The following is a 22042-nucleotide window of genomic DNA, read 5'->3' on the forward strand; positions in this document are numbered from 1 at the left end:
CAATTTTAAAGAAAAGTTTTTGGCCGATATCTCGGAAACTATCCACTTTAGAGCAAAAGACACTCTGAATTTTTTTCATGTGACACGCCCTACGCCCATGCATTAGATTACATAACAATAAGTACCTACTTATTTAAACTAAAAAAAAGATATACAGGTATAATGTGAAGACTAAATCTATACTAATATAATAGAGCTGAAGAGTTTTTTGTTTGTTTGTTCGAACGCGCTAATCTCAGGAACTACTGATCCGATTTGAAAAATTATTTCGGTGTTGGATAGCCCATTTATCGAGGAAGGCTATAGGCTATATTATATAATATCATCATGCTAAGACCACAGGAGCGGAGCAATGCGGATGAAACCACGTGAAACAGGTAGTATATTATATCTGTATCATCTCAGGGAAAGTGATTACTGTTTCAGCGTGGCAATATAAATGGCATAAATGGTACAGCTGTGCCTATAAGGATTCTTTTACACCAATAATGTGCGAGTATGTGTAGCGAGGAATGCGTAAATAACCAATCATTTCGATCAATTTAGTTCGAAGTTTGAAGCTTTACGCATTTGAAGCGATATAATTGGTTATTTACAAACACGTTCCTCGCACATCATTGGTGGAATAGCACCCAACACAAATAACACAACTCAACCCAAATAACTTTATATATTATATTAATTAGGTTTATAATTACTAGATATTATTAAAATGTTGTGTATATGAAATAAAACAACCATATATTAAACAATACAATATGTATATTCTTAAAGGTTTACAAAGCGCCAGAATTTACAATATACTATAGGGTAGCTTCCATTCCCTGATTCGCAAATGGCAAAGTGGCTCCCGTTATATTTACATAATTCGATAGCACAGTAACATAACTTGAATTACATTTATTTCGATGATTTCGAAGGCGATCTGTAAAAAAAATGTAATATTAATAAAACATCAATGTATCCAACAAATATTTTAATTCATGCATTATATTATACTCACTGTATATATTTTCTCCACACATTACAAGTACTTGTCCCGTAACGTGTGAGTGAATTCGAGGCCGCTGGCTCGTCCATCACTACCTTCACGAGATGCACGCAAGATTCTGCAGGAAAAATAAACTGTTTTAAATATACATATTATGATCTATATAGTTAACTAATCTTTTAAGCGCAACCGATTTCGTTAATTCTTTTTTTATAATATTCTTTGAAGAACGAGGATGGTTCTTATGAAGAGAAAACGTAAACACGTAACACGGGCGAAACCGGGGCCGACCTCTAGTATTTAAATAAAAAGATCGTGTGTGCCGAGCACTCGTGTCAGGAGTGAAACTTCTTTGGCAAGATTCAAAGATATCAAAATCATCGCTAATCCATGACGTGACGCATATTGGGATACAATACAATCAATAAGGTGTTATTTAGAATAAGTGTGTAATTGTGAAAAGTGAATAATTAAAACACCTCTAAATTACAATGTACTGGTTTTCTCACCTGCAAGCATGTCTCCACAGCCGTGCATCTTATGCGGAATTATTTCTTTATTCTTCATCATTTTTCTCTGCACACAAAATTTTATCTTTTCTTTCTTTGACATTTTTACATGAAAATTTTTCTTTTTTATTACTTTTGGCGTAAATTTTTACTTTCACGTTTTCTGTAGGCAAACACAATATTTTAATTAGTTTATGAGGGACAAAAAAATAATTATACATAAATTTCAGTGCCAATTCATTCATGCATTACGTTTAAAACATTGTGTTGGCCGGGAGAAAATGCGAATGAAGTGGCCTGAGAACATTATTATTATTTTACATTAGTTTTAATGGATAATTTACCTTAGGCGAGTTGGAGACCACAGACAGACGTCCGTACACGCCGTACTTGCGCTCGTCTTCGGGCCGTAAAGTGCCCATTTTCTTCATAACTAAATATATCTGTAATGTTTTAAGATAAAACTTATGTAGGTATAAATCCAAAGCCACCTTATTCCCGAGTAACCCAATCCTAGCTTTTTAAATGTTATCCTGGGTCAATCCTACTGGAGTTACATATTATCCATTGAGATAGCGATAGATATATTTCCAACATCATGGGATATTTAATAACTCAGCGCCCGGAATCACAGACACAATAGAAAATCTATTGTGTCGTGGTCCGATCGGGCCGCTCGGGGCTCAGTGGGTTAAAAGCTTAATTATTATTTTGAATTCACATCATAGAAGTCGTACGTCAATAATGTGAATTAGACAACTCACAATCACTCTTAAAATCTGTCCAATGCGTATATTAGACTTTACTACTAGGGAATAAGGTGCTAATTTCGATGAATGTATAACAAAGCCGCACAATCATAAACAACCCGTGCGAATTAATGATGGTCCTGACGACAAACTGTCAAAATGCTATCTACCTACTACTGAACGCTCAAGGTGAACGCGGGGTACTGCACGGGCAAGAGAGAGAGGTAGTAGCATTATGATGAGGTACATATTATTCGAGTGAAACTTCTTTATCGGGGTTGGAAAAAAATTTAGTGTAACATTTTTTCGTTACGCGTGACATTTTTCCGTTACGCGCCATCTTTTCCTTATCCCTACCACGCGTGATTCGACGTATTTCTGTAATGTTGCATGTAGTAAATTTTTTTTTGAAAAGTAAGGTCATAAAGAAGTTTCACTTCTTACGTGTGTACACTAGTACGCATACACATTTTTTTTAAAGCTATTGCATAGCTTCTATCGCGGGCCTTGAGCGCGGGGACCAAAACGAGAAATTTCGTAACGAAAAAACCTCACGCTCCCCACTCCGACGGGCGGAGGTGTGGCTTGAAGGCATAGCATGCAATAGCTTTACCGCGGCAGTCCCCGAGTGCCACACGTCGTTTTTTTTATTTTTTTTGTACGGGGTGTACCTGTTCGAGCATCCCGTAGCTGCGTATGAGGAAGTCCCGCTGCGCCAGCAGGTTGACGCGCTCGCGCTCCTCGCGCTCCACGATCGGGTCCGGCTCGAACGAGCACAGCACGTACGCCGGCTTCGCTTCCTTCTCCTCCACCTACCGCACCACACCACAAAAAAGGCATTTGAAATTTGTCTATTTTTGAAGTTATACTTCTTTTGGCGCGATGGAGAAAAATGATGAGTGAATTTTTGCGATGCGCGCGCACACCGACACCTAAATTTAACAGCATGAAGTTAGTTCTAGGTGGTTTGAAAATTGATAACTATGTTCAAGTTGTATATTCTTGTATTTTTTTCCATACGCCAAAGAAGTATAACTTCTAACGCGTGTACATAAGTACACACACTCTTTTTTTTTGTATTTCGTGAACGCTTTCAAAATAATTCAAATAATGATGGGTCTAGAGGAAAAGTTATACTTACAACTTGTTGTAGTACTACTGACGGCTTCGCTGTAAGCTTTTTCTCGTCTTTAACTTCCTTGTCTTTGCGTTTCTGTTCTTTATCAGGTTTGGGTTTGACCTTATTCTTATCAGCGCTGTTGGTGACAGTAGTGACCGCGCTGGCCTCGTCGGGCGCTTTCTTCTCGCCCTCCTTTGGCTTCGGTTGAGATGGCTTCTTGAGAGCTTCTGCTTTTGCTTTCGTTTGCTAGAAATATTTATTTATTATAATAAATAGAAAGATGTGTAACTATATGAGAATTTTATTTATATTTCCCATTCTATCAAATTAAATTAGTGGTTGTTAGCAAGTTTGATGTTCAGGGATAGTTGTAGTAAAGAATTTTGTAAATGCTGTGTGCTGTGTCTGTGTATACTGCGTTATGAATATTGTGTACTATTTTTCTGTGGAATCTGTGACTTCACACACAAACGTGTGCATGCGTGCAATTGTGCGCAAGCCGGTCTGCGTTGCATATCTGTGTTATTATGATACCAACGCGCGTGCGCTCGGCGAGTGTGAAGGTCAGGCCTTTGAAATCACACGCACTGCACACCCATGACGTCACACGCATGTCAAGGCGCAGAGCGGGCATGTACCTCTCGCGCAATATACATCAATATATGTTTGTGTTTGTGTGTGGCTGTTGCACGTGCACACGACACGGGCGAGTGTGAGGGCGGGACTTGTGACGTCACACTCAAACTGTCACGCATTGTTTGTGTTGTACCAGTGTCTGTGTGCCGTTGCGCGTGCGCAATTCGAGTGTGAGGGCGGGGCTTGTGACGTCACACCAATGTCTGTGTGTGTCCGCTGCGCGCGCTGAGCGCGACAGTGAGAGCGGTTACCTGGAACTCCTCCCGCTGCAGGCGCGTGCAGTCGCCGCGCGCGCGCGACGCCGCCGTGCCGGTGTACAGCGAGCCCGACGGCTGCTGGAATAGCGTCGCGTACTGCTCGCCCACCGGGTACACGCGTCTGTGTACGAAAAAGTCGAATCGAATGAATGAAAATATACTTATTGTACACTAAATAAATACCAAAAAAAGAGGTATGTGGTGGTGTTTTTAATCAAAAAGTTCGAATTATCAAATGAACACCAAATATATCTTACGAAAAATATTTGTATTATTTACAATTATATTAACTTCCATATTGTCACTAAATAACTGAATATAGTTTCGAAGAAGAAGAAAAAAATCATATGACAGTGGTATAATGAACGCGAGAGAAAAAAAAATGCTGATGACGTATTTAATATTATCATTATTTTTTTCCGATTACTCTTTTCAAATAACATTTTACCTGTAGTTTCCCAAATGAGTCTCTTCCCACTGTATCTGTGTTTGCCAAGGACTTTTCTCTGGTTCTTTTTCCTCAGATGGTGTATATTCTGCAAACCTGAAGTTGTTTGAATTAAGTATGTATGTTAATAAATCAGTTATAACCTAAAATATATATTTTGTGTTATGGTCTATATTAGAAAACATGTTGACGTTTTCACGTTTAATAAACAGTGGAAAACGTGGATATTCAAATTTACTTATTAGTCTGTAGCAGTCTGTCTCTTATCCTCTTGCGATCCTCTTCTAGCACACGTTTCTTGTCACATTGCCATATATTGAGCATCGTGAATGTGTCCGTTAGCAGGCCTTCTTTCACCTCGCGATCTAGTTGTGTATCCGTGTGGAAACTTGGCGAATGGTTTACCTAAACAAGTAATTTAGGGAGCAAGAGTAAAAAAATATTTATGACTGACAAAGACCACCTATAAATTATAATACAAATTTTTATAAATGGTGGACTTACCTCTAAAATGTAGGGATGTAGCTTGTGGTCGAGAAGAATGTCAAAACCGAGTATCTCGAAGCAGGCATGAACCTGAAATGGAATTTTAATTAAATAAAAAAACTAATTAATAATACGTTGTAACCAACTTCATATTCATACTTTTAAAAAGTCAATACTATATGAAAACTCTACAATTACATTTGCGACGAAAACTAGGTACATTATTTTAATCTATACTAATATTATAAAGCTGAAGAGTTTGTTTGTTTGTTTGTTTGAACGCACTAATCTCGGGAACTACTGGTCAGATTTGAAAAATTCTTTCGGTGTTAGATAGCCCATTTATCGAGGAAGGTTATAGGCTATATTTCATCACGCTACGGGTAACAGGAGGGGAGCCACGGGGGTGAAACCGCGCGGAGCAGCTAGTTATAATACAATATAATACAACTAAAAACTTAATAGAAAAAAATGAAACCATGTCATGAGATGGAAAACAAGCATGGTAGCTGTGCTTGAGTATAGGCCATGCTGATATAATGGTCTTGACTATAACTTGGTCGATGGAGTGCCATAAACGGTCCAAGTCTACACCTTGCGACAGCAGGATTTTGTTCAGAGTTGATATCTTGCTGGTATAATTATTTTTCATGAATTAAAATTTAATTTAAAACATTAAACAAGATTTTGTTGAAAACAAAATATCGCCAAGGAGAAATCGTATTGGAAACTGGGATTGTCTGTTTCTGTCCATTGTTGATTTATTTAAACGAAAAAAAATTCTGTCTATAGATTTTTGCAGTGAAACTTCTTTATCGGGGTTGGAAAAAAATTTAGTGTAACATTTTTTTGTTACGCGTGACATTTTTCCGCTACGCGCCCTCTCTTTCTTATCCCTACCACGCGTGATTCGACGTATTTTTGTAAAGTTGAATTGTTGTAAATTATTTTTTGAAAAATAAGGTCATAAAGAAGTTTCACTTCTTACGTGTGTACACTAGTACACGCACACATTTTTTATTTTATTTTATTCTTACGTAGATAGGAGGGAATCGGAAAACTTACTTAGTCTTACATATAGGGAATAAAATTGGCAAAATCATCAAAATAATCTTATTTTTGACGAAGCTTACCGTTTGCTACCCGCCTCAGAATCATACACATATGTCCTGCTATGTTTGTTTAGCGCATAGTTAGTGAGGTGCATGAACACATTCGTTGTATTATTGACATTTGGATCTGCATATCTGCTTGTTGCAAATCTACGAAACGAAAAATAGACTAGTAAACAAAGTTAAATATTACAAAGATGTTTCTTTAATTGAATATTACACTTTGTTTTAATGTATTAACAAAAAAATAACACAAAAAATACCTGACAAGACCCTCATTGTAAACAAAGATCCTTAGTGGATCACACGACGTGATTAGAGTGTACACTCGTATGTCGAATTTGTAGCCATCCACCAGATATGGTTTTGATAAATATACCTTGAAATATTATGTTAAAAAATATTGGTTATCTTAGCAAACTAGAATTTTGAATTAGGTTAGCATAGCAAAGCTAAAGAGTTGGTTTGTTTGCTTGAACGCGCTTATCTCAGGAACTACTGGTCCGATTTGAAAAATTCTTTCGGTGTTAAATAGCCCATTTATCAAGGAAGGCTATTATAGGCTACATAATATCATCACGTTAAGTCGAACAGAAGCGGAGCAACGCGGGTGATTAAAAAATATATTCAGTATTTTTTTTTCGTCAATATCAGGGCTACAAAGTGTTTTAAGAGGCCTACACCACCGAAACTAGCGCCACCGAACATTTTATTTTTTTACTCCTTAACCAGATCAAATTTAAAAAAATCTAGCTCGGTACTTTGCTAGTATATTACTTGTAGTATTTTTGGTATTACTTTTCACTATTCTAACTGTTCATTATTCTAGAGAACTTTTGATTACCGCCAAAAGTGGCCACTTTTGGCGGTAATCAAAAGTTCTCCTAATTTACCGAATGCAAAATAATGAAAAGTAATACCAAAAATACTACAAGTAATATACTAGCAAAGTACCGAGCTAGATTTTTCAAATTTGATCTGGTTTAGGAGTAAAAAAATAAAATGTTGGGGGGGCGCTAGTTTCGGTGGTGTAGTCGCCTTAAATGCAATAATTATTATTTCATTATTCTTATGTTTTGTAAATATTATATAAGAAAAAATCCTCACCTGACAAATAAGCTTATCAGTGGGTTTGATATCTTTTAGTGATTTCGTCAAATAAATGCCTCGACCTTGGCTTCCACATTCTGGTTTAATTATAAACGTTTTGTTTTTCCTAGACTTACTATAATTTAGTGCGTCGCCAAAACTATAAAAAAATTGTTAAGGATGAGCATTTTTTACGTAACTACCTACTTTATGAATAAAAAAAAGGAATGAAACAACTTACTCAGCAGGTAGACACCAGGTCTTTGGAAAGAAGTTATATTCCTTAGGGTATATTTTCTGCATTCTATTCAGATTTCGAGCCAGCAAATCTTTTCTGTAAATTAGTAGGACATAATACTAACAATTTTGTTAAAATGTATAAAAAAATACACATAAATTAATAGACCTGGCTAATCATCTGGAATAATTACATAGTAATAAATGCAGTGACTAGCCGTGGCTTCAAACACGCATTGTTAGAAAAAGGGAAAATAGTTATGGCTATGCCAAAATTTATACATATTTTTTTTTTACATGAGAGAGAAATAAACATTATGTTATCAATGAGGATTCCTTGATATTAAAATTATAAGTTTAATCATAATTTTTAATACCTACCTGCAAATTTCCAACATTCCAGGAAAATGGTTGATTCTTTGGAATCTTTTCATCTCCTTTGCTCTTTCAACAGATACACTCATGTCAGTCCAGTAGAAGTTCCAAGCGTCTTCTTCAGACACCTCCCGCATACCAAATGCACTAGCCACTTTGCGTATAGATTCGTAGCGACAATTTGTCAGACATATGGTTATCTGAGATCTGTTTATAGGTGGATTAATTAATTATTGGTTAACTTACTATGTCAAACAATTATGAACATAAACAAATAACAAAAGATAAATAAAAATTTGTGAGCAAATTCAATGTTAATGTTTCATAGAGTGTATACAATATAGCAGTGTATCCCACCTCTTTCTCTTCTTTTTCTTGCGTGTTGCTTCAATAGGAATTATTGGTGCAGTTCTTGAAGTGGGTTGTGATGTGTCATCTTCTCCATACAGTTTATTGTCATAATTGCGCATAATTATTGATGTCAAATTATCCATTTGATCATCTTTGATTTGTTCAGGGATTTTCTCATCTTAAATATAATACAAATATGATTTAAATATTATAACTATTTAGCACATAGAATGCAAATTAATACTCCACTGCTGTAATATTACCAAATTAGTTTCTAATATGTTATCTCTATAATATAAAAATGAATCGCAAAATGTGTTGGTAAACGCATAACTCGAGAACAACTGAACCGATTTCGTTAATTCTTTTTTATTACATTTCTTGAAGTACGAGGATGGTTCTTATGGAGAGAAAACGTAAAAATGTACCACGGGCGAAGCCGGGGCGGACCGCTAGTCTATAATATAAAAATGAATCGCAAAATGTGTTGGTAAGCGCATAACTCGAGAACGGCTGAACCGATTTTGATAATTCTTTATTTATTATATTCCTTGAAGTACGAGGATGGTTCTTATGGAGAGAAAACGTAAACATGTACCACGGGCGAAGCCGGGGCGGACCGCTAGTCTTTAATAATAATAGAAATGACTACCACTTCACACTCCTTACATATTGCAAGTTTAATTTTATAGAAAATGGACCATACCATGTATTTTATCAGTTTTTCTTTTAGAATGTTTTGATCCTTGCGGTAATTGAAGGTCTTCATCATTCAAGAAACAGTCTTGCAACTCCAACTAGAATTATTAAATTAATCCTAGGCCTTATCTTCTTTTATTTAGCAAGTTATAAAATATATTTATATTTAATTCAATAGCAGGTACAAAACGTAGGATCTTCAATCTCACCTCCATTTATGTGAATGAAATAGTAAGTAAAAATTCACAATATGTCACAGTTTGAATTGGGCATTCTTTATTTAGTATTTGAAACTTAACAAACTAAAAATTGAAAAGATTGGCCTAAATCACAACCCGACCTGTAAAAATATCAGTAAATAATTATCAAATTAAATTAGTATAATCGTTAAAGCTTTGGATACTAACAAACTCTGCTAAATCAAATTTCGATAAAATTTTGCGAACATTATTGAACACTGTTTTTTGTTTTTGTTTAATGTCAAAAATCATGTGATCAACAACTGTCATAGCCTATGTCATAGCAGCTGATTTGAAAACTTTTCACGAAAACAGCACGCAAAACTATTTATATGGTTAAGAAACAATTGAATTTAACTACGCTTATTAATAAATGCAAAGATTTAAGGTGAAACTGTGCTTCCTCTTAATAATTTTACACTAAAATTACGTTTTTCTCATTGTTTTTCTGTGTTTTTTTACCTATATCTAACCACAGAGCAAGTAAATAACTAACGGTGCATTTACATCAAACGAACCTAGAACTAGAGCTAGAGCGTGGCTAGAGCCTTCAGCCTAGAGCAAGAGTATTCACTATTCTTTCGCGTGACCAGTGTGCCTAGTGCGAGTTTTCATCAAGTACGAAACGTTACTATCGCGTCTGCGTCACAGCGAAATTTGTATGGGGAATCAAAGCTTCCCCATACGTCCGCTAGGGGCGCTGTTCGATTTCCCATACTAATTCGGCTGTGACGCAAACGCGATAGTAACGTTTCGTAGGTACTCGATGAAAACTCGCACTAGGCACACTGTAAACGAAAACTCGTATTCAGTGTTGTTTAGTATTAGAAAATTGCATATTTAATCTTTTCGATCGCTCTTGTGTACCGTTTCCTACAGATTCCGTTTCCATTTTTCCTTATTAGTATATTATTATATTTTGGGGCTTTTTGCTATTGTGCTCTGGTAAATACGATCAAAAAAATATTAAAAAGTATTTTTTTTAACTCCTATCGGAAAATAAACATGATAAATAGTATTTTACAAATAAAGTACCAAACAATACAAATTCGTATGAACCGTATGAACCACATGAACTCTGCGCGTCAAGAATGTGTCGTGACGTCACACGATGTAGCGCCGCGTGTAACAACATTATTTTTCAAGCGCAACTTTAATGTCCCATAACTTTTTCATTTATAATATAAATGTTGTAAACTATCGGATAAAAAAAAATCATGCACATTCCCTATTATATTTTATATTTTTCCATAATAAAATAATAAATAATAATAAAATTCACAACTTAATAAATAAGTTAAAGTTCTCATTAACTTATTAATAGCGTTAACAAGAAAAACTCTAAATTTACAAAAAAAAAAAAAATATATATATATGAGTTTTTCTGATTTCTATTAATTGAAGTAAAAACTAATTGAACGCATTTGAAATAAAGTGATGAGTGACCGATATGTCATCTGTGGTCGCACCAGTCGTCAAATTTCTAGTGCTATACAATTTTGCTGTTCCGCCAAAGTACAGAGTCATCTAGATTTGATAAAATGGCAGAAGGCCAAGAAGAACCAAAAAAGATTACAATCACAGTAAAAACGCCGAAAGAAAAACAACAAGTTGAAATCGAGGAAGATGCGGATATCAAAAAAGTAAGCGCAGCGTCTCGAAACCTCTCTTTCATGGCGTAATAACATAGATATTGCATACGCAATCAGTGATGACATTTATTTAATCATTCGGCAATATTAATTTAATGATATTTGGTTTTAGCTCAAAGAAGTTCTATCCCCAAAATTTAATGCGGAGCCAGAGCAACTGTGCCTCATTTTTGCTGGTAAAATCATGAATGATGTCGACACCCTAAAGCAGCATAATATCAAGGATGGTTTGACAGTTCATCTAGTGATAAAGACTCCACCGAGACCGGAACCTGAGGGTGCAACTCGTCGTCCACCAGGTTCGTAATAAGCAGCCTATTAAATAGAGTTGTTGACATGAGAAAAGTCAAGTAAATTATGACATTTCAAATGATAGTCATTATGTGTAGTTTTATCATATATAATTTACTAGGTTTCCGCCCGCGGCTTCGCCCGCGCAGTCAAAGTAAAACCCGCATAGTTCCCGTTCCAGTGGGATTTCCGGGATGGGATTGCGTCATTTTCACGGGATAAAAAGTAGCCTATGTCCTTTCTCGGGTATCGAAATATCTCTATACCAAATTTCATGAAAATTGGTTCAGTAGTTTAGGCGTGATTGAGTAACAGACAGACAGACAGACAGAGTTACTTTCACATTTATAATATTAGTATGGATTTGTTCATATTCATTAACTAGGTTGATAATTTTTCAGTATAATATCAGATATATCCTATCATACAGAATATTTAATTATTATTTTTACTAAATTTCTTCAATTCACTAATATCTTGTACACTAACTTCAAATTATTGTCAACAAATTACAAACCTGCATGTATGAATCAATCATTTTATGAATTGGAAATAATGAAAATTTGTAGATTAAGTCTCCATGGATACTATAAGGAAATCATTTGTTTTAAGACAAGAAGTGTTTTTGGAGACAATAATTCTGATATATGTAATGATGCATGTGCGCAATACACCTAGTTAGTCTCAAGCTTGTTATTTCATGGCAGAGTTGAATCATAGTTAATTCAATATGTAATAGCTCAAGTATATGAGCATTGATTAGTCTAATGTTAAAAAGAAGGCCCAATTTTTTTTTATTATAATGTTTAATGTAGTAAACTAATTATTAATATGTATGTATGAGGTGGATTTTTTAACATTTCAACAAAAGCTACAGTATATATAATTCTACCTATTCTAATCTAGTAATGGTAGAAACATACAAATATACTTCAATCGAGATAAGAAATCAACTGTAACATTAAGATTAAACATAAGTATCATACTAATTAAATATTAATGAACATATTGTTACTATAAATTTATAAAGAATAGAAAAAATTCGATCACGAGGCGGGACTCGAACCCGCATCCTTCGCGCCATTCCGGGGCGGATGCCTTACCAACTGATGCGGGTTCGAGTCCCGCCTCGTGATCGAATTTTTTCTATTCTTTATAAATTTATATTTATAAAGCATTTGAATGCCATAAAAACCAAAAAAATATAAATATTGTTATTATTTTATTTTCAGCCGATGTGGGTGCTACACCTTTTGGATTGAATTCTCTTGGTGGTCTAGCTGGTTTGGAAAGCTTAGGTCTCGGACAGAGCACTTTTATGGACCTGCAGGTACTAAACAGAAGAATATTCATATGTGTTTGTAAAATTTATGAAAATCAAATTATTTCCTTTATAGTTATAAAAACTGAATTGTTATTTATTTTATATGTTGATTGTTGTCATATATTATATAATTTGGACTATATTTGTTAATAGCTTATTCATTATGAAGAGATTAATCTAATTATTAAATTAAATACAAATTAAAATCCTATGATATATAGTGATTAAATTGTTTAACAAATTCAGGCAAGGATGCAGCAGGAATTATTGTCCAATCCAGAAATGTTAAGACAAGTCCTGGATAACCCACTTGTGCAGCAAATGATGAATGATCCGGAAAACATGAGAACACTTATAACATCTAATCCACAAATGCAGGATCTTATGTCTGTAAGTATTGATAATATTGTGTATGGAAAGGTACCGAAGAAACCTAAAACTAATTTGAATTATTTATTTTAAGCATCAAAATTATCATTTGAAAAGTTTCTATACACCTTATCTTATCCTTATCTATATATTTTTTTTAAATAAATGGTTCATCATTAGATATTTAAAAAAAATAGGTCATTATAAGTCATCTCTTAACATGTAAAAGACAGAAATCTAAACTGATCAAAACCAAGCAAATTAATTGGCAAAATACAAAGATGTTTGTTGCAGTTCAGTTATTCAAATTTATCAGTGTCCCATTTTTTTAAAACGATAGTCTTAAATGTTTTATATTTGTCACAATTCAATTATTTGTAAATGATGTTCAATAGAATGAATTAACATACATTACAATTATTTTGTAGCGTAATCCAGAAATCAGTCATATGTTAAATAACCCAGATCTATTGCGACAAACAATGGAATTGGCCCGCAACCCTGCTATGCTGCAGGAGTTAATGCGTTCTCACGACAGGGCCCTTTCCAATCTTGAGAGTATACCAGGTGAGATAAGGAATTAATATTATATTTTTATCATATTATATAATACAAAAGGATTAATAAGTAAATTAAGAGATTAGAGTCAAGATGTTTATATTGTGTTGAATTAATTCATAACTGCTGTGTCATTGTGTTTTACAATTAAAAAAATTAATAACTGATAAAACAAATAGGTACTTAATTCAAAACACATTTTAAAGAAGTACATTATTTCTAGGTGGATATAATGCATTGCAACGGATGTACCGTGATATTCAAGAGCCAATGTTGAATGTAGCCAGCAGTATGGCTGGGAATCCATTTTCAGGACTTGTTGATAATTCGGGTATGTAAAAAGTCCTCAAATATTATTATATAAAATTATCTTAAGAAATTCAAAGAATTACAAGCTATAAAACTAACTGACAATTTGTTTTCCTCATTAAAATAGGGTTTTACACCCAATTGGGTAATCCCTCTATAGCTTTGCATAAATATTACATAATAATTTGTAGTATTCTTAAATTTTATGAGGATATCCTTGTTAAATAAAAATACTAATGTGAGGTTTAATAAATACTTTGTGACTATTTCAATTTCATCGTATCTAAAATAAAAAAAATCTTTATTTACATATTTATTAGTAATAGTTTTGTAAAACTGAAACATAACATTCTTTACAGACGGTACAAACCCCCAGCAAGGTGCGGAGAACCGTCAGCCCTTACCAAACCCCTGGCAACGAGGGGGTGGTGGTAGTGGCAGCGGATCAACCACTGCTTCTGGTGGTGGAACTGGTCCAGGGCTGATCAACACGCCCGGCATGCAGTCGCTGCTGCAGCAGATGTCGGAGAACCCTCGGCTCATGCAGTCCATGTTGTCCGCACCATACACCAATAATATGCTTCAAGCGCTGTCCGCCGATCCGGAAATGGCAGCACAGCTCATAAATCAGGTAAAGTGGTGTTGAATTTGATTGAAAAACTTTATCATGATTTTTCATGGATCATACAAACTATTTGTGTTTGAATGTAATTAGATTAGAATTTATTTAATAACAAAATACATAAGTTCCACAAACTAGAATTAGTATTGGCAATGAAGAATGCATTTTTAATTTTTATTGTAATCTATTGAAATTAACCTTAATAATTTTCTATTTAGAATCCAATGTTTGCAAACAACCCACAATTGCAAGACCAAATCCGCACCATGATGCCACAGATGCTTGCACAACTACAGAATCCTGAGATGCAACAAATGATGTCTAATCCTCAAGTGAGTTTAATAACTATCGTGTCGTACTCGTAATTCATAAATCACCATATACCGAAAATGGTTATTTTTACAGATAAATGCAAACGATATTTTTGATAATTGCCAGACTTATTTAACCTTCTAATGCAAGGCGCGATCAAAAAATGAGAAATTGCATTTCAATCTGTTAAAAGTATTTAATTTCTAAATGTATAAATATATATGATTATAATTATAGTTATTTTGTAAAATCAAATTGTAAAACTGACATGATTTAAAAGAGCAAACGTTTCAAAAGTGCTTCTAGAAGAAGTCTAATTGAATATATAAATGTTTGAGTTTATAATTCTCGCATAAATTAAAATTAACAAAAGTTAAATTAAAAATGATCCATTAGTCTGACACATTAGCACTCCCAAATCATTCCACATTTTCCATAACATAGCATATTCATATTCACAGGCGTTGAACGCGCTGCTCCAAATCCAGCAAGGCATGGAGCAGCTGCGTGCGGCGGCGCCGAGCCTCGTCAACAACCTCGGGTTCGGTGCCGCGGCCGCTACCGCCGCGCCGCCCGCCGCGCCAACCGCGCCGACCGCACCGACCGCACCGGCAGCGCCCGCAGCGGGTAACGCACCGCCCCGCCAGCAGCAGAACACGGAGCTGTTCACACAGGTAAGATAGTGCAGGTTATGGGATATACCGCCGCAATTTTTTTTATTTTGTGTGTGTACAATGTCTTAATTCTTTATTCTTTATTTTTCCAACACAAGTAATTTACAGGTATGTATACCCAAAACATTACACGGCATTTACTTAACTAAAATTACATCATTTATTATAACTAAGAAAGAACTAATTATTTTTAAATTTATCTTACTTAAACAAAATATTTTAAGTCAATAGAAGATATTATAGACGATCTATACAAACATTGACACCTCGCTTTGAATTGCGCTAGCATCGCAATTTAGCTACACTTTCCGACATCATACATCGGAGCCTGAACGGCCGGCCAGTCGAGTAGACTGGTCGAGGATCCTCCATTTTTCGATGGACGATAAAACGTTCCTTCCTGCCTTCATAATTTTGTCTACAAAATGTAATATGATGGCAAAATTAACGAGTTTTAACGAAATTGTGTGATATTTCTCGTCGTCGTTTTTGATATCGAGAAAAATTTAATTACATATTGATTATTAATCCAAATAGAATAATAAATTCTTGTTATTCTTTCAGTTCATGCAAAGGATGGTAGCAGCAATGTCCAATGATCAGAACAGCTCCAACCAACCTCCCGAGCAGCGTTACTCGCAGCAACTCGAACAACTCGCCGCTATGGGATTTCTCAATAGAGATGCTAATTTGCAAGGTATGCTGAAACATACTATAGACTTATTAATTTTTTATCTCCTTTCAAATCGCTTAGCAGATTTAAAAAAAAAGCAATGTTTTCTTCAGAAAGTTTGAAAACCGAAAAATTAAAAGTACATTAAATTATCATAGGAGCAAAAGCGCGACTTACTTAGGATATGTTTTAGTGGCAGCTTAAATAATTTGTTAATAACTTTTGCAGCATTAATTGCAACGTTTGGCGACGTGAACGCTGCGGTGGAAAGGCTACTTGCACTCGGCCAGTTGTCCATGAGCTAACATACTCGCACCCCAACAAGCAACTATCGACCCGCATACTTCATGGCTTTGATTACACAAGTATCAAAATGAAATAATGAAATGTACTGCAAACGAAATGACGTACTCCAAGCCATGGTGTATGATCAAAATATATGGCATATTATGAGGTTGATTCTTTACTACGACTATCAAAATATTATTGAGTTAATGTTAATATAATTATCGAAATCCATTCCTTTTCATTTTAGTTACTAGACACTTTTCCTTGAGAATATCTATTAATTGGACGAAAAGTACTTTTATTTCAAACCAACGTTAAAATATTTAAAAAAATCTTTTTCTGTTATAATTTATTATTGTGTAACGGTTTCTGTAAACAGTGAAAGTTGTGTGTAAATAGCTTGTTTTGGATGAGACTAGAGAAAGCCACGCAATAATTACATATAAAGGTTAATGTGCTAATGCTTATGTACAGTCTTTGATGTAAAATTTGCTTTACAATGTGTCAGTTTTCAAATTATGTACATTTATAAAATATACTCTGTGCTCTTATTACATTTGCACTTCGTTTTAGTTTTGAATTATTTACTGTTATGCTTTTAATGACTATTTCCTTATCTGTAAAATTCATATTATAGAAATTAGGTATAATTTTGTTTAGCGGCTTTAGCAAAAGGTGAATGATACAAATATGTTTACAGATGAGTGTGTTTTCAAGGCGTTTTCAAAATGGTGTGTTGTACAGTGTAACTAATAAAAACGCGTTATTTCAGAACGCTGTTTTGCTTTAATTATTTTTCTTATGGTGGTAGAACTACAATTCAGCTGTGTGCTCTAATTTATAGAATTCTAGAAAATTCTATTAAATTTAAGGTCTTTAAACTAGAACATACTGTTGCTCAGATTTATTGGGAATTTTGTTGATTTGCCTGGAATTTTATAGAATAATTCTATTATAAGAATACTAATACTGTATCATTAAAGTTTATTATAAAAAAATAAATTAAAAACTTTTGTTATTGTATTCGTAAATTGTTTTAGTGAATAAAAGTGTTTAGTTTTATAACTAATACACACGTCTTGAGTGTATTTTAAACAGAATGCTCTACTTAAAATCCTACTTTTTAGGATTTTAAAAGGTAAAGATAAGCGCATGCTTTCTTATTTTTGTTTTTTTTTCGGGCGTATTACTTGAAATATCAAGTGACCGATGTGTAATTATTTGTGACGGAATACAATTGCAAATATATAAACGAATGAAACTGTTCTTTTATTTTCTTATACCCGCTTTATCTCTCCTGCGTATAACATAGATACCTTAATAAAACATAGATAAGATATGATAATATTATGATAAAAATACATATTTATAACCCATTGATATTAATCTTTTATGTGCTTTGATTCTTCTTAGCAAAGCTTCTAAGAATGTTCAAATTTGTTCAAATGAAGAAGAAGAATGTTGACAGCATTTTTTGCAAATTGTCTGAGAACAGGAACTTTGCGCCGGCAAACTAGATCACTGATAAATACATTATCTTTTCATAGGTAGGTACATACATAAATAGTCACAATGTTAGTTGCCATACTCCTACAACACGGCTGGAGCACAGGCTGGAGTGCTGTACTGATTTTGTGTGCCTATATGGGCTTCTATTGGGTAGATCTGAGAATCAACCAACTTAATATATTTTTAATACCTCTAAGCTTAGATTACAAAATAAAACCTCTAAGTTATAAGATCATGGCAGGACAACGTTTACCGGGACAGATAGTGATAATATAATCTATACCCTATACATCTATACCAAGGATAGCCCATTTATCGAGGAAGACTATAGGCATATATCATCACGCTAGAAGAAGAAGAAGCGGAGCCACGCGGGTGAAAACGCGGGACCCAGCTAGTACTCTGTGGCTAGTACTAAGCTAGTTAAAGTGAAACTTTTTAACCGACTTCAAAAAAAAGGAGGAGGTTATCAATTCGGCCGGTATATTTTTTTTTTTTTTTATGTATGTACACCGATTACTCCCAGGTTTCTGAACCGATTTACGTGATTCTTTTTTTGTTCGATGCGGGATGGTGTCGAATTGGTCCCATAAAAATTTTATTCGGATAGGCCCAGTAGTTTTTATTTTATGAGCATTTTTGTCTGTAGGTATTTGTAAATTTTGCAAGTGCAAGTTTGAAGTCGGTTGTTTTTAACGCAGTTATCACTTGTATTACATCGTCTCAAACTTTTTGGTCTGTGTAGCGCATGTCGCGTGACGGTCGGTACCGTACGATAATTATCGTACAAATACGATAATTATCGTACAAATACGATAATTTTTAGTTAAATGTCTAGGTATAGTGTGAAAAAAAAGTTTCACTTTTACCGTGGTTTCATAAAACCACACAACATTTTACTAGATATACTGTCATATTTCTAATAAAGGTTCTAATCAGTGGTTGTAAACTAAGAGGTAGAAAGGACGTAAAACGCAAAAATCTTTACAGGAGTAAATCTTATCTTAAATAAAAAAGTTCTAAGTTATGGCGTGACTTGTTTGTGGCGTTACTCAAAGGTAACACTACCTTAGGATACTCTGTGCACTGGTCCATACTTGCTCTGTGTCTGTGCACTGGTCTGCTGAGGGTCTGACTCTGACAACTTGACTTGAACTTGACTAGTGTCAAAAATGAAGTTCAGCTTATAGCTGTCATAATAAATGGTCCAAAAAAATCATTAGGTAATTTTATTTTACAGATATTAATGACTTAAAATTAATGTGTATCATAATTTATGATTTTTTATTAACTAGAAAAACAATAACATTGGGTAATTTGAATAAACTCCACTACCGTTGCTAATATTAAGTTATAAAATAATCGATAGAACCAAGTAAAAATACAGTAAACTTTGATTTCAGGTTCAAAATGTATTCACCAAGACAAAAGATATTATGGTTCGCGTTCAGTACTAGAATTTTTATTATACTATTACAAGCAGTATTCAACGCTCTTATCCCAGACCATGACGCAAACGTATTCCTTAGTCCTGAAGACCCGGCATTGCGTAAATCTACCGGCGATGTTTTTGTGGAAAAGTTTTTGGGCGGAATGAAGAGATGGGATGGTCAATATTTCATACACATAGCTCAGTATGGGTATACTTATGAGAACTGTTTGGCATTCTTTCCACTATTCCCATTATTGGTTAGACACATTGCATACATATTAAACAGCGTTACAAGTGGATTCATCAACTTTCATAGCAACTTATTAATATCAGCAACATTAATCAATTTCATATTTTTTATTAAATCTGCTGATGTATTACATAGATTAAGTCTAAGAGTTCTCCGTAGTGAAAGCAGAGCATATAAATCTGTGATTTTGTATTGTGTTAATCCTGCTAGTATATTTTTTGTAGCACCATATTCTGAAACACTATTTGCATTTATGTCATTTTACACAATGTTAAAATGTACGGAACCAGAAACACTTAGATTTGCAAATATAGATATGATAAGTGCTTTACCAGCTGGATTTTCCATGATAACTAGGTCTAATGGCTCTGTTAACTTGGGCTTTATTCTTTACACTAGTTTTAAAAATACAATTGAGAAAACAATACCTGAGATATTGTATAAATATAAAACACTCAAAAACAAAATGATTGTACCAGCATTGTTATTACCATTGTTTACATCGGGACTTGCTCTATTTATGACTGTGATAATAGCTATCATTCCATTTGTATTAGTGCAGACATACAATTACTTCAAATTTTGTATACTCAGTGAGCATAATTTGCCAGAGTTTCTATCTAATTCAGAATTTGTACTACCAGGCAGTGCTGAGAGTCCATGGTGTAATAATTCATTGCCTTTGTCTTACTCTTACATACAGAGTCACTATTGGGAAGTTGGATTTTTTAAATATTATCAAGTTAAACAACTTCCAAATTTTATGCTGGCGATGCCCATATTGGTTATAATATTGTTTAATTGTTTATCGTATATAAAGAATAATATAAGGTTATGTTTAAGACTGGGATTAAAGGACAATATATTAAATTTTGGATATGCTAGCAAGATGCCTTATAAGCCAAAGCAATATTCTAAGGGATTTGGGGCCAATGATCCAATATATTTTGTGTATATTGTACATATAATGTTTTTAACAATTTTCTGTATTGTATTTGTACATATACAAGTGTCAACTAGACTATTAGCATCTGCAAGTCCAATTTTATATTGGATATGCTCAAGTAAGATGAATGTAGGCCCTACTCCCACTTCTGATCAGAATACTATAAATGAACATTTTCGCCGTATAGGGATGGGTAAAAGAATACCTTCGCATCATTTATCTATTGCAAATTTAGAGGGAGTAGATAACATGTACAGTAAATGGAAAACATTTATTATTTCTAGAAGAATGCCTGACTTTCACTCACGATTTATACAATGTTATTTTTTAGGGTACTTTATCATTGGAACAATATTTTTTGCTAACTTTTATCCCTGGACCTGATTTAGTTGTGTAGTTAGTATATATTAATCATTCATTTTGTCTAGTACATATCATGACCAGACATATTCGTTTATATAAATCTCCTAGTTTTACATATCATTCTTAATGATAAGACATCTAATCTTACTTCTTATAGGAAAGCATTTCATTCCACTTGGACCTTTTGGCTTGAATTCTAATAATGCATGGGGCCTTTTATATAAGTCCATTTTAAATGTTTAAATTAAGTATATTATATTAATGTTAAATTTAAAATTAATTAAAAAAAACTTTCGTAATAACACTGAAGCCTTTTAACATTTAAATGTTACGATTTTAAATGCACTAGTCATAATTATTATTAAAAAATAAGAGTGTTTTAAAATTATGTGGGTAGTAAAATGATCTCAATCTTTATATTAGTCTAGTCTATTTTAAATAGATAATTATATTTTGCTTGAATAAGAACTAAAAACTGCGTATAAAGTATAATGTATGTAACTATAATGTTATCACAAGTAATTGCTGGTTTATGTGTAAACCAGCCATAATGTAGATAGTATTTCCACTTGCCTTTAGCTGAGATCAGGGTTACCTACTTATTGTTAAGATAATTGTATTCTTTGCTATTTGTTAAACATTGCATAGTACATTATTGTAATAAGTGGTGTTTAATGGTTGTAAATAATTGTGTATTTGACAGAATATAACAATCATCAATCATGTTTATGAAAAAAGACATTGCAAAAAAACATTGAGCAAAAAAAAAAATTATTTCGATTGTCGAATTTTTACGCAAAACGTGAGTTTGGAATTGCACTTATACAGGGTGTCCCAAAAAGTAGTGATGAACGGAAGCTGGGAGGTTAAGGACCTAGAGGGCTATCCGAATCACCCCCATGTATGTTATGCGATTTTTCGTAATTTCGGAGTTATGACGTTTTTTTTCAATTTTTCACCTATCGCCGAGTACGATGATATTTTCACTCATGGTGACGTCAATTATTGCGCTAAATGGTTGATTTTTTATTGTTTGCTAAGCTGAAAGATAGGCCAATTCAGTATGGTAACATTTACTATCGTTAGATGTTTGAATGGAATAAAAAAAAGAATTAAATGCCAAGAAAGATAAAATTATCCAGTATGTTCACACCTTCAAGGGCCCGTAAATA

The 22042-nt window shown here is 33.9% G+C and overlaps 3 protein-coding genes across 4 annotated transcripts; 2 read left to right on the forward strand and 1 right to left on the reverse strand.

Moving 5' to 3' along the window:
* Positions 1–742: 742 nt before the first annotated feature.
* Positions 743–9568, reverse strand: LOC123698774 (tubulin polyglutamylase TTLL13-like). The gene is made up of 20 exons (XM_045645560.1): positions 9467–9568; positions 9269–9399; positions 9067–9157; positions 8367–8538; positions 8016–8216; positions 7639–7731; positions 7416–7557; positions 6572–6687; positions 6330–6458; positions 5675–5828; positions 5215–5286; positions 4949–5115; positions 4711–4806; positions 4257–4383; positions 3391–3615; positions 2921–3061; positions 1845–1943; positions 1501–1567; positions 1004–1109; positions 743–925 (listed from the first exon to the last, which is right to left on the reverse strand). The coding sequence occupies exons 2-20, from the start codon at positions 9272–9274 to the stop codon at positions 901–903; spliced, it is 2229 nt and encodes a 742-aa protein (XP_045501516.1). The 5' UTR covers positions 9275–9399; positions 9467–9568; the 3' UTR covers positions 743–900.
* Positions 9569–10754: 1186 nt separating this feature from the next.
* Positions 10755–17631, forward strand: LOC123698772 (ubiquilin-1). Its single transcript, XM_045645557.1, has 11 exons — positions 10755–10941; positions 11063–11249; positions 12474–12571; positions 12812–12955; positions 13363–13501; positions 13716–13823; positions 14161–14432; positions 14642–14755; positions 15197–15409; positions 15974–16106; positions 16311–17631. The coding sequence occupies exons 1-11, from the start codon at positions 10840–10842 to the stop codon at positions 16385–16387; spliced, it is 1587 nt and encodes a 528-aa protein (XP_045501513.1). The 5' UTR covers positions 10755–10839; the 3' UTR covers positions 16388–17631.
* Positions 17632–18339: 708 nt separating this feature from the next.
* On the forward strand, positions 18340–21645 carry LOC123698771 (GPI mannosyltransferase 2). 2 transcript variants are annotated; one of them, XM_045645555.1, is made up of 2 exons: positions 18340–18360; positions 19283–21645. In XM_045645555.1, exon 2 carries the CDS (start codon positions 19290–19292, stop codon positions 20889–20891), a length of 1602 nt encoding a protein of 533 aa, XP_045501511.1. In that variant the 5' UTR covers positions 18340–18360; positions 19283–19289; the 3' UTR covers positions 20892–21645. The 2 variants fall into 2 exon arrangements, with proteins under 2 accessions (XP_045501511.1, XP_045501510.1); XM_045645554.1 differs by lacking the exon at positions 18340–18360 and adding an exon at positions 19146–19191.
* Positions 21646–22042: the final 397 nt, after the last annotated feature.

This window comes from Colias croceus, chromosome 16, assembly GCF_905220415.1.
Source record: "Colias croceus chromosome 16, ilColCroc2.1".
NCBI lineage: Eukaryota > Metazoa > Arthropoda > Insecta > Lepidoptera > Pieridae > Colias > Colias croceus.